This window comes from Arvicanthis niloticus, chromosome 8 (assembly GCF_011762505.2).
Source record: "Arvicanthis niloticus isolate mArvNil1 chromosome 8, mArvNil1.pat.X, whole genome shotgun sequence".
NCBI classification, from domain to species: Eukaryota; Metazoa; Chordata; class Mammalia; order Rodentia; family Muridae; genus Arvicanthis; species Arvicanthis niloticus.
Genome location: NC_047665.1, coordinates 52,911,315 through 52,924,542, shown reverse-complemented (window position 1 = coordinate 52,924,542; position 13,228 = coordinate 52,911,315). Strand labels below are relative to the sequence as shown.

At 44.2% G+C, this 13,228-nt stretch overlaps 1 protein-coding gene across 2 annotated transcripts in view; it reads right to left on the bottom strand.

The window, feature by feature from the left end:
• Positions 1 to 1,645: 1,645 nt before the first annotated feature.
• Positions 1,646 to 13,228, bottom strand: part of Pfkp (phosphofructokinase, platelet) — a 65,100-nt gene continuing 53,517 nt past the window's right edge. For both annotated transcript variants that reach the window (XM_034509929.2, XM_034509930.2), the window contains 6 exons: positions 9,218 to 9,382; positions 7,276 to 7,337; positions 6,726 to 6,837; positions 5,094 to 5,193; positions 2,908 to 3,010; positions 1,646 to 2,094 (listed from right to left, as the gene is read on the bottom strand). In XM_034509929.2, coding sequence (XP_034365820.1) covers positions 1,947 to 2,094; positions 2,908 to 3,010; positions 5,094 to 5,193; positions 6,726 to 6,837; positions 7,276 to 7,337; positions 9,218 to 9,382 — 690 coding nt within the window. In that variant the 3' untranslated portion in view covers positions 1,646 to 1,946. The remainder of the gene's footprint in view (positions 2,095 to 2,907; positions 3,011 to 5,093; positions 5,194 to 6,725; positions 6,838 to 7,275; positions 7,338 to 9,217; positions 9,383 to 13,228) is intronic.

Below are 13,228 nucleotides of genomic sequence, written 5' to 3'. Positions count from 1 at the left end.
AAGCTTAGAACATTTATTTTAAATATAAAAACCAACTGCAGCCTGCCTGGGCTTTAGTCATTATTTCAAACAGTAACTTACTACATTAAAATTAATGGTTAGACCTTCATTTAAGAAAAATGGCTTAGCAGCTAAAAAGCACTTGTTGCTCTTGCAAGAGACCAGGTCTGGGTTGTTAGCTTTTAAATAGCAGCTCAGAACCATCGGAACTGAAGTTTCCAGGGATCTCATGTCCTCTTCAAGATCCTACCAGCACTGCATGCATGCATCTGGTGCACAGACACGCATGTAGGCAAAACATTCATACACAGAAACACTAAGAGCAAATAGATCATTTAGGATAAATACAAGAAGTGTAGAGCTTTGCATGGTGGTTGTGTGGTCACCCCGCAGGCCTGAAGGAGAATGTAGATGCGGAGCTCCACAGAGCCATCCTGTGAGCATCCACAAGCCTGGTTACGTTGTTACCTCAAGCTTTTGCCCTGTCTTTACTGGGACAGAAAGAAAACTGATCGTCTGTTTCATTTATTTATCCTCAAACACAACTAACAACATTTAGTCATCCTTTTTCTCTGTAAAGATTTCCTTATTTCTGCTGTGTGGATATCTAGAGGATGCCTTTAGGCAGAAGTGAGAACACACAGACTAGTGACAAGAGGCAGGGCTGCTTTGCCCTGCCGATCAGCTCATCAGGGGCATTGTGGAGTAGAGTGAATGAGCTTTTGCCACAGACCCCATCATTAACCCTAAACAGCGAGTTAAAATCTTCCAGAGGGTGAAAACCCAGCATGCTGGCTGCTTTTGATGAAGAGGCCGATACCAGATTGTCCTTCTGAACCTTGGCAGCTTTGGTGTACAACCAAGGTTGAAATTGAGAATCACTAGTTTAAACTTGTCCTTTTAAAATTCTGTATGTGACCTGATTTGAAAAGATCATAAACCTGGCTTGGAGTAGTGAAGTACATCTTAATCCTAGCACTTGGGAGGCAGAAACAGTAGGATCTCTGCCAGCTCAAAGTTGGTCTGGTCTACCAAAGCAAATTCCAGGCTACCCCTAAAATAACTAACATCATAAACTTGGAGTTAATAATCTTCTCACATGTATGGTCTGTCAGTGTTAAGGCCAGGTAATCACCATGCTTAGGTCCCAGGCCAGTGTGTGCATATGTGTGTGAGTTGGGGGTTGGGGGGAAGGGGTGGAGGTGAGACTGAGAAAAGATAGTCTGCATACATATGCATAGGCTAGGAGACTTCATCAGGTAGCATCCACCTTGTTTTTTCTCTTGATTTTCGAAACAGGTTCCCTTGCTGGCCTGGAGTCACTAAGCAGACTAGGGTGGCTGGCCACACTCAAGAGATTTGTCTGTCTCTGCGAGTAACATGTCCATGAGGGTCAAACTCAGATCCCCTGACCCATCACACACCATCCATGGACTTTCAGTATAGCCACAGAGGAGTGCATGCTGACTAAATGACACATAGCTGGTGGCTGACACTGTGTCTTCTTTCCTCTCCTCTTAAGACTTTGTATTTGCAGGGTCCCTGCTAAACTCTGACCACGAAACTGCTAAGGAAACCTTCGGTGGCATGGGGAAAAAAATCATCTTGAGGTTTCAGGCTCCTACTTAATAAACCAAGTACCATGGGAGTTGTAACCAAATGTTTAATCCCACAAGACACACACATGGTAAAGCACAAGACAGTACCCCATACAGTAGAAAACTGACACTTGAACAAGCGTGTGAAGCTGGGTTTTATGTCTTAGGGTCTGCTGTGTCAATGGTTATGGCAAGTGGTGCTCTCTGATTATTACTGCTGACAATACCTGGTCAACAATTCTTGCATAAAGTGCTGATAAATAATTATGTTACAGAAAAGGATGGTCCCTGGAGAACATTACAGGCTTCCCTAGATAAGTGTGCAGGTCAGGTGATGGCATAACGAGATCAGATGGCCGATAGTTCTTCCTGGTGGTGGTGCTGCAAGGGCTCCAGCTTGCCTGAATCGGACATGTCGTAGCTTGCCTCATATTTGGCCAAGATCTTCATGATCGGCCGCAGTTTCAGCCACCACTGCTCCTTGGGGATACGGTGCCTGTCAAGAAGACAAATCAGCTGTCAAATATTACATCTGCTGGAAGACAACTTCTGACTGCTACAGACTGCTGGGCACCGTTTGAATAGGCTCTCCAGAAAAATGGACTTTGTGGTACAGTCACTTAAATAAATATGGAATAAGGCAACTGTTTTTCATTTCAAGACAAAGTAGCCGGGGTGGCCTTAAACAGGTAAGCCTTCAGCTGGTCAAGCAATGGCTGGGATGACAGGTATGCACCACCATATCCAGTGTATTGTGTGTGTATGTGTGTGTGTGAGAGTGTTTGTATGCATGTCCCTGTGTATATATGGCTGTGTGTATGCATATGCATCACTGGAGATTAAACCTAGGGCCCAATACTAGCCCAAGCTATCTAAGTGCTCTACCATCTAATTTACTATCCTTAGCCCTTTATATATTTTGTGTTTTGAAACAAGGACTCAGTGTTATCCAGTCTGACCTTGAATTTAAGACTCTCCTTAATGGGCCTCTCAAGGCCGTGACTGCAGGCCTGTTCCACCTCACCTCACCTGCTTCACAGAGCAATTTCCATAAGTCAGATGAAACCATTCCTTCTGTTTTTTAAATCTGTCCTAGTTTGTGTTTTCTACCCCCACCCCGGTGTGTGTTGTGTGTATGTGTGTTGTGTATATTTAACTGTCTTCAGAATAGCTCATATGTCTACTTAAGACAGTTCAATAGTGAGTTCCTTACAGGACCCAGGATAGCATTGATGATCTCTCCTCAAAGCTCCTAGTTCTCATTTCTCCTAGTGATAAGATTTAGATAAATAACATGGCATTGACTTACTCAAAGTCAGTTTTATCCTTCAGCTCTGCCAATGGTTGGAACAGGAGATCTCTCTTGCAAATTCCCAGGACACAAATGGAATCATCGCTAACAAATTTTTTCCCTGTGAAAGTATAAAACCAAAAGAAAAGAAACCTAAGAACTACTAAGCATATTGAATAAGTGGATAAAACAGTATAGGAGGGCGCAGACAGTGAAGGGAGAGAAAACATCAGAAAACAAATCCATTATGGTGGCAAGAACTGCAGCTCCTCAGAGTCCTGAAGTGTCCTAGCTCTGTGCAAAGCCCAATCAGGATGTGGATTATGCCTGAGAAACCACTGTCCCATCTATTGAGGGGGCCTTTAACTGTGATCAGGGTCTTTCCCAGACTGCCAGCACTCCTTTCTTTGAGCTGTGTCTTTTTAGACACTCAAGGTTTCTCCAGGATGGGATACAAAGAGGCCTGGACTCTGCTGGAGCCTACCTTAATATCACATACTCAAAGAGGAATCCTGTACCTGCCATAGACACACAGCACACCTACAGGATTACAGCCCCCAGTGGCAGAGCTTCCTGGAATGGAGACAGTGCTTGTCGGGTATATCACTAAGTGTTCCAATAAGAAAATATGATTTAAGTTGCAGAAAGATTCCACTTTAGTAATAAAAGCTCAAGGACAAACCGGGAATGGAAATCTAGGCAGAAGAAAAGAATACAACAGCATCACATGATGTAGACAAATTATCAAGAGGAAAAAAAGCCAGAGCTGGGTCTCTGAAAATACTAAAGGTCAGTTGGAACTATATATCTGTTCTGTAGGATGCCACTTTTGTAAGCCGCACAGTGGACATCATATAGGTCAATCCTGAGGAGATCACACCCATAATGACTGAGAAAAAAGCCTGACCCCAAATAGCCAATGTGAAGAGGCCATGTGACTAGAAATGCAGGCCTCAAGCAGGAATAGTATGAAAAGCTTCATGGAAGTTTTCTGAAAATGTAAATGAGTTTAAATTGTTCTAGAAAACAACTTATGGAAGTGATTGAAAGGGGGAAAAAGCCTGTAGCTTCATTACGCTTGAGTGGATTCATTTGGCAGTCACATCTTTCCACAAAGGAAACTAGAGGTTTTGACACAGGAAGGGTCTACCAAACATCCTGAAAGCTAAACTCCTGTCTTAGACAGACTGAAGGAAGTCCTGCGCTTCAATGTCAAACTGGACCCTGCTGCCTGACAAAGACAATACAGTGCGGAAACAGCTGGCAGATGTTTTCCATCACTGAAACAAATGCCCTGCCCCCCAAAGAACTGCAACATGTGAGAGGTCTGGGTGTCGGCCATGGGCCGGGTGGACATAAAGGAAAGCAGCGTGCCTAAAAGTGAGCACAGGACCGCCGCCGAGACAAACTCAGCACCTCTGCTGAGCATACATCTGTGGTAGGTATTGGTGGGGATGGGGAAGACTCAGACCCTACAGCATATGTTGAGTCAGCAAACTTGGAAACACATGAGGGTTAGTTGGTCATCACGCTCCTCATCAATGTGTGAACAAGACATCACACAAGTTCAGAAGTTCACCATGGCCTTTCCTTCATACAACCTAGAAAGCTGAGCTAAACTGAGCTATACATCTGAGGATGTATTCATTTGCTTGTGACATTCTATGAGACATCAAGGGAATGGCTGTCATCAAATCCTAAGGTTACCTCTGGAGGAGAGAAGAAGTATCAAAGAAAGACAGTATTTAGGGTTTGAAGAAGGAAAACAGGACACAGTCCTCCCAATCAGTTGTGCATATCCCATGCCCCTATGTAACTTGCCTATCAATCAAACCAATGAACAAGTAAGTGTTAGCTTAAGTGTAAGGACTTTGAACGTGTTTCATGACACTACAGAAATAAATAAAAGCTCTATCGTATAGTCTTGCTAATGGCATGCAGGCAATCCCCTAGCTAACAAGAATGCTACCAAACAACTTGTCACACATCCCTAGCAGTAGAAATAAAATAGTTTTATTAATTATGTTTAATTGTAACCTCTGGACATCATAAATGGTATTCAATATTCACAGTCAAAGAGAGATAGTATGGTATCCCAGACATCTCAATGGCAGATTTAAAGAAGGAAAAACACCAGAGCTATTACAACAGGGTTCTCAGGAGGCTGCTGAGACATCTTTCCCATTTGCCCCATTCTCTCATACCTGTGCCCATTGACCCCTTCAGTTTCGCGGAGATCCACGCCATAGCTTTGGCAGAAATTTTGGTTCCAAAGTTTCTATCGAATGGAGAAGGTGCTCCCCCCTGTGGCAAGTTATGAATATAAGTCACACAGCAGTTTCTCCCGATTTTTTTTTTTTTTCTTTAAGAAAACAATGAAAAAAAAAAAAATACCCAAACTTAACAAGATGCATGTGGTGTGCAAACCTACAGACCTACAAACATGGCTTGGTTTTGTGTATCTAGGACAGGAGGGAAACACGTCTGTAAATTCTGGAGCCTGACCTCAGCCTGCTACATAGCCTTTGTGGTGGTCTCAACTAAATAAGTAAGCTGTCGTTCTTTGTGTTGCTGTCTCTATTTGTGTCTGAGTGTGTAGATGTGTTCTTCTACACGTACATGTGCGGGGGCAGAGCACCATATCAGGGGGTCTACCTCTATGGCTTCCCAACAACTGGCTTTCGGACAAGGTCTCTCACAACTAGAAGCTCCTCATTTAGCCCAGCCTGCCTGCCCGCCCAGCTTTTCTGGATCTACCTCACACCCCAATAATGGTGTTCCAGGCATGGGCACCCATGCCTAGCTTATAATGTGGATGCTGGAGATTCAAATCCTAGTCCTCATTCTTGCAGAGCAAGGGCTATTTACCCAATCTCCCCAGCTCATTTCTAGGACCAGGGATGAATCACAACTTCTTTTACCGATCAAAATCTGTGGATTCACAAAAATGAGAATATACATATTCCTACTCACATTAACCTCAAGAATTCATGAACCCTTCGGTTCATGAATAAGTTAGTGGCTTCTAGTTTAAAAGTTCCCCGAAGTGGGCGTCTTTACTGACTAGCAAAATAAGCAGTATCTGAGCTCTAAGCTTGACTGAAATTCTTCCAGATTGAGTAATGTGAGAGAGCTAGTGTGGGTGATTCCACATGTCAACCTTGGGCCTCCACATGTACATGTACACACACACACACACAATTTAAAAGGTGCATATATAAACATGAGTAACACACACATACACATGCACACACAGAGACACACAAATAGATGAAGATTAAAAAGTTCCCTACAATGCACAAAGGCCAACAAATATACAACAATGGGACCACTGACCCCCACGCTGACCTCCAACCTTGTGACCTGGGCATGCTCACTTGACAGAAATGGAGAGTATAAAAGAAAAACAATGAAGACAATGAATAGAAGTGTTCGTAATCCTGGAGGGAGGGAAGCAGCTCTATCCTTCCAAATGATCTTGATTTGGTGAAAGTATCAAATAAATACTACTGGTCTGAAACCCCACCTGAAATCTTATTAAATGCTGATATTTAACTCAACAAAGTAATCGGAGTTTTTCCAATGACCACTGTTCTTTCTCAGCTATATGAAAGCTGACAGATAATCTTTCCTCGAAAAGTCCTGCTGTGGTTTGAGCATGGAATGTCTCCTCCATAGGCTTGGTGATGGTGTTCCATACAACTGAAAGTTCTGCATGCTTACAAGAACTTCAGAATTAATCCATGCTCACTTCCCACAGAATGATACCATTCTGAGGAGGACCCCTGAGGCTCAGAGATCATGGAAGACTTCGGCCTACCTGTTCCATGGCCTACCTGCTGCATGTGTCCCAGCACGTTTTTCCTGCAGTCAAACACTCCCTTCCCCTCCTCTGAGTAGAGCTGATAGATGAAGTCAGTGGTGTAATTTACACTGCAGTTTTCGTTTCTGGAACAGATGTGAAGATGTGGTGTTTACTCGGGGCTGTGGAGAGGGGCTGAGGGCTTTCTGGAGAAGAGCTCCAGTCAGCCAGCCTGCCTCAAGGCTCCAGGCTCCCAGTCATTTGCCACATCAGCCTCCTTCATCTGTCTGCTCCTACCCTGAGTCTGAAGATTTCCCTTTCCTCATAAAGCCCGGGAAGGGGGGGGGGGCTTAAGAATATGAGAGACAGGCATCTTGAAACTAATAACCCATAGGCTATAGAACAAAAAATAAAATGTAAAAGGTTGTCTTTTTTAACAATTCAGGTTTCTAAAGAAACCTGTGCTGCTTTGCCATTCACAGAATCAGTAGCAAAGGAAAGATCCCACTGGGGTTCAAATCACATGGCAACTTCTGTCCAAGAACCTACACCTAAAATGGAAGAACAGAACCCCTTTCTGTTACCTGAGTACGAGGCCCCTCTGGATGCTGGACTTCATTTTCTCCGTCAAGTGCACGACGTTGGACTAGAAAAGATTGTTTGATCAGATAGTACACTTATTTAGAACCTCCAGTAACACCATGTATGCTGGAATGCAGCACCATGTATAAGCACAATCAGCTGCTTTTAAATGTTTTGGGGGTATCACAGTGCAGAAGGATCCAGTGGGTGAGAAACATGACAGTATCGTTAGCAAATCAGATAAACACGGAATGTGTAAGAGGTATGGCTAGGCTACTGGGTACATGTATTAGTAAATGAAATACTGTCCCACCTCCAACTAGGTTTCCCTTTTTAAAGTCCTTACTCTACACATTTGCCTAATTCATACATTATTTTTTAATGTTCATGACTATGATGGTTAGTGTTCACTGTCAGCCTGGTACAACCCATAAACACCTATGAGTCTCTGTGCTATCTAGATTAGGCTGGGTCTATGGGCATGTTTATGGGGCATTATCTTGATTATGTTAACTGTGGTGGGAAGAGGCACTCATTGTGGATGGCACCATTCCCCAGAAAGGGGATTCTGAACTATAAGCAGGAGATACTAAGCTGAGCACTAACACATGCATGTGTTCTCCTTATGCTTTTGACTACATGTGACTTGCAGCTTTGTTGGGAGCCGACTTTTAGCAGAAAGCGGCTAGATCATCTTTGCAGCCATCTGGAACCACATACCCTGATAGACTTGTTTTTCAACAGCCTACAACAGCTGAGCACACTCTGACAAACACCTTGTTTATCCCACATAGCTTGTTTTGCTGTTTAGTGACCCCAGCTGCATGGTGCACGTGGTAAAATGTCTTCACCTGTGTTCTCCTGCTTGTGCTTATAAATACCCAGGATTTTCTTGTAATGGAGAATAGGGGAAATAAAGGCGTAACCAGACTTGACTACACACTCTGGTTTGTCTCCATTCTTCGAATCTCTTGCCCCTCCATCCCCACTCTCTCTCTTGACCAGAGCACTTAGCCCCAAAGCATGGGACAGAATGGTCTGCAACACAGTAGCTGCCAAGCCAGGCAGAGTGCGGTCCTCGACAGTTTGCTTTCTGCTAAAAGTCGGCTCCCAACACAGCTTCAAGGTCCAGCTATGTTGACATCTATACAGACCATGACCTGGAACTATCAGTGAAGTGAAATAATCCCCTTCTCCCTTAAGTTGCTTTGGCCTGGATATTGTATCATAACAATGGGAAACAAACGTAGGAAAATGGCAATATTTCAAAAGGCCTAAGGGATGCTGTTCGAAACATCAGGGACTTAAGTCTCTTTAAATGATTTATATCAAATGCTGGGAACACATTTCATTATTCTCAAAATAATGAATCATTTAAAAATGCATACACATATATAAACAGAGTGGTGTGGGTGTGTGTGTGAGAGAGAGAGAGAGAAAGAGAGACAGACACAGAGAGAGAGAGACAGAGAGACAGAGAGAAACTGTATGTGTGTTAAGCCCCCTAAGAGCACTTTGCTGGTCTTGCAGAAGACCCAGCTCCTGTTCTCAGCACCCAGATGATGGTTTACAACCATCCTTAATTCCAGTTTTATGGGATCTATCACCCTCTTCTGTCTCCTGAGGGTGTGCACATACACACCTACTCGCAAAATACTAACATGAACAAAATAAAAATAAATGAATTAATCAACACACACACACAAATGAAGGGCCCTCAACCTTAGAAAGTCAGGGTCACCTAGCCAAAGAGTTCCTAGAACTTGAGTGCAAGCATCTGGACTTGACGCTGGCAACTGAAAAATGAACAGCTTGCAATGTTTTGCAACACCAATCTCCGGCCTTCATAAAAACTAATGGGGAGTTAGTAAATGAGATTGTTTACGCAGCACTGCTGAAGTGTTGTGGGAGCCAAGCATGCATGTCATGCAGCCATTGATGTACCTGCAAATCTCGGATGTCAAAGGGCTCTTCAAAGATGTAGGCAGCATCAGCTCCCGCTGCAAGTCCCCCCATGTTGGCCAGGTAGCCACAGTATCCGCCCATGGTCTCAATGATGAACACCCGGCGCTTGGTCCCACTGGCCGACTGTTTAATGCGGTCACATGTCTAGTTACAGACACAGAGATTCGTCATTTGAATCCAGGACCTTGGCCAGTGCCACATGTGCACCAGCCCAGGGCCTGTTCTCCAGCACAAGCTGCAGCATGTCCCTCCACCAAACCCGAGTGCACGTGCAGAAGCAAGCATTGGCTACAAAGAGGCACAGTGGCAAAACTGCTCAGATGCAGCCTGTCAGAATCTCTGTGATCACCCGAGGCGGGGCCCTGGCTAGGCCATTACCCTGGAGACTAGTCACTCAAGTCAGCTCACTTCCTGTGCTCTTTGACTATGTCTTTGCTGAAAGGATTTTTTCTTTTACAAGTTAATATTTAGCTGATGTGAATTTATATTTCTATGGGAATGTTGATTATCCAACTTCCTATTTGCTCTCTTTACTTTTCTGATACTTTGTTGTGAGAATCTCTTCGTGCCGTTTATCTTGGGAATATCCTTGGGTCTTTCATAAAGGGTACCTTTGTCCAAAGAGAACAGCTTCTCAGACAAAAAGGCACCCAGAGACATCTTCTAGGCACTCTCATATTGAAAGGTACTGCCAACCACTCTCAAAAAGGACCCAGATTTAGGACTGAGGACAGCTAAAAACGACCCACTGCTTCACACCCATGGCAGCAGTGCAGGTGCCAATCATTTCCTCAGAAATCCGTGAAAGCCTTTCACCTCATTCTCAACATGTGTTCTCTTCTGAGGAAACTGAAATCTATACAGAAATCCAAACCTGATTGTGCCCTTGGCTTCTTCAAAACCCCTCAGCACTGCCTGTAAGTATGCCCCAAAGCCTTTCTATAGGATGCACAGCCCTGTCAATCCCTAGGACCCTGTCCAGCTCCCAGCTCTAGGTACTGTCCTAGCTCAGAGATATGCTGCTCTCTTGAGCCTCCCTGGAACTTCACACAGTAGTCTCCAGGCACAGTAAAGAAATAAATATAGATGCCCCTGAAGGAATTCCATTCATACTCCTTGGAACTCCTTTTGTACATTTTGAGGTGGGATTATTCTGGATCATCTAAGAGTCTTAGTTGTCAGCATGTCATGGTAAAAAGGGTAAAAGAAGCCAGGGCACAGAAACTACACAATGGAGAGACTTTGTGCCAGCTGAGACGATGCAACAGAGGTTAGGGTTCATGATCTGATCTGCCGGGGACACAGGTCTCGAAAGCAGAAGATACAGGGACAACCTCTCCCTTAGAGCTCACTCCTTGACTTCAGTTCCACGAGTTCTGCCCCTCGCAGTTGTGAACAAACAGCTATTAGGTTAACACCAAGTATACCGACATGTATTACAACAACTGTAAGTGACTCACTCAGGCTCATTCCTGCTCTCTTATCTGCAACCTGTGACCCAGTTAGAAAGCCATTTCCTCAGGAAGACACTATGTGACCTCCAGGACTGGACAGTCCCTCTGGTGGGGGGCTCTCATGATTCCATGTCCTCTCTTCACCCCAGTACATCTTCCTGTAAAGTGTGCTTATTAGATTTGGATATTTCTTCTCCAGATTGAGTCCTTGGAGGACAGGAACCCTGGGCAGATCGAATGGGAGCCAGGTTCCAGCCAGCTGTACCACCAACACAGAAGATGCTTAACACTGAAAAGAAAAGTGCCTGAGCTACTTGGCCTACCCATCAACAGTCTGAATGGAAGAGGAGAGTGACCTCATGAGGGTGAAGGGGCCCTGGGACTGCAATAGTCACAGATCTTTAGGGGATACTGGAAGTGGGTCTGCACTGAAGTCAAAAAGGCCATTCGGAAATTTTTACATCACTTTGAGTTATAGTTAACAGGTCATCATGCTTATGACCAAACATGCGTTTTAAGAAAAACATTCCAATCTGTAATTTCTCTACTGAATCCTCCTGTATGTGCTTTGGTGGGTGGGAAGCCCTGGGTTCTCTAGAAACAGAGATGTAGCAAAGGAAGAGGGAATCCATGTTGTACTGAACATCTCTCTGTGACACTCAAGTACTGAAAGGCTCACTGTGTGGTCTTTGTTACAGAGCTATTCGACAAGTGAAGGAAGACTGCAGATCATAACGGAAGGCTATGCTGAGGTAGGTGCCCAGTCCCCCAAGGGAACAAAACTACACAGGTTAATGTTCCTCGTTAATCTTTCCAAATGACCGTTCCATTGCTCACTAATTCATAAAAACATGTTGCAGTCACTTAATGATTCAAGAATATTACTAAGCAAGAACCTTTTGGTCCCAAGGACTGTTAATACAGATCTCTATGCTCTGATTCAAACGGGTTGTTGATGAGACATAAGCAAACTAGACTAAACCTGACATGGACATAGAGTCCAGGCTTTCTGCTTACCCCTGGCTGAAAAAAAAAAAAAAAAAGACAGGAGTTTGGGATGGTCTGCCTTTGCCTGGAGCTTACTCCTCTCCAGAACTCTTTCATTACCCAGAGTGCACCTGAAGACTTCCATCAGCTCCTTCTAAAAATAGTAAGCCATCCTTGCCTTGTCTCACTCAAGTACTAAAAGCAGTACTGACATAAACAAAAGCCAGCATACCAAGGCCATCTGCCATGTGCTGGTGACACACGGAGGGGCTTCCCTGACTTTTGGCCAAGAGGGGAACCATTTAGGGCTCATGCCTCTTGTGCTACAACTGCCTTGTAGGCAAGTTCATTGAACTCCAAGGGCATAGAGTGGTGTTTCTATGGGGGGGGGGGAACCTTTGTGAGAAGTGCTGCTGGACAAAGAATGTCAAGCTACAGTTCCAACATCATGGCCAGTCCGCTACACAAACTTGTCTCTTCAAAAACATATTTGAAGGATGAGGTGGTAAGGTGGAGTCCGTCACAGAGCTAGATCTTTTTTTTGAGAGTTATAATAATTAATGTGAGAGCAATCATGTCTTATTTATAAGGCAAGAGGTTCCCTTCCCTCTTTGCACCTGACCCCATAACTTGTATTCTTTCAGAGTACTTAGTGGAGAACTCAGGTGGCCAGATAGGGAAGGGGCTGGACAGTAGGCAGGGGGAATCCTACTATGTGCTGGCAGAGACAACTGACAGATCCCCATTTCCCTGTCAGTGAAGCCAATGTGGTTCCAGCCAGTGTCTAAGCTGAAGCATGTTGGGTCATCCAGGACTCCTACCTGTCAACAGAGGTGCTTAGAGGAGAAAGCTCAGGACTGTGTCCGGGCCTTAAGGCATTCAGTGACTAGGGTTTAATTTACAGGCTTTTTTTGTGATTCTATTTAACATGCAAAGTCATTAGACTCCAGGGAGGGTGAGTAGGGGGTCAGGGGAGCTTCCACATTGCTTATGAGCTATGTCAACAGACAGGTTACAAGGGACATACTTAGAGTATGTCAATCTATTTAATAGTTGCATGCTAAGATCTTAGTGGAAGATTCGGATGCTTGGTCCAACTGGGCACCTCCCCCTTTTTCCTGCCAAGTAATTTAACGTAGAGGAAAGAACTTGGGATATAAGGAATCTCTCTAATGTTTAAAACTCACTGTAAACTCTAAAGCAGTAGTTTGCAACATTCCTAACTCTGTGATGCTTTAATGGAGTTCCTTGTGTTATGGTGACCTCCAAACGTAAAATTATTTCCTTACTACTTTGTAACTGTAGTTTTGCTAAGGTTAAGAATGATAATGTAAATATATGATATACAGGATATCTGATACGTGACACCACCTGGGGGGGGTTGCGACCCACAGGTTGAGAAGCACTGTTCTAGCGCCAACTTGAATGTGAACACTAAGTAAGAGATCAGCTTGTTGCCTTTGGGTCAAGGGGGAAAGAACTGAGAATAATAAGAAGTCAACCTACATGCTTGGCCACTGTCCGTTCTGCTGTTAGATAACTGGAAAGG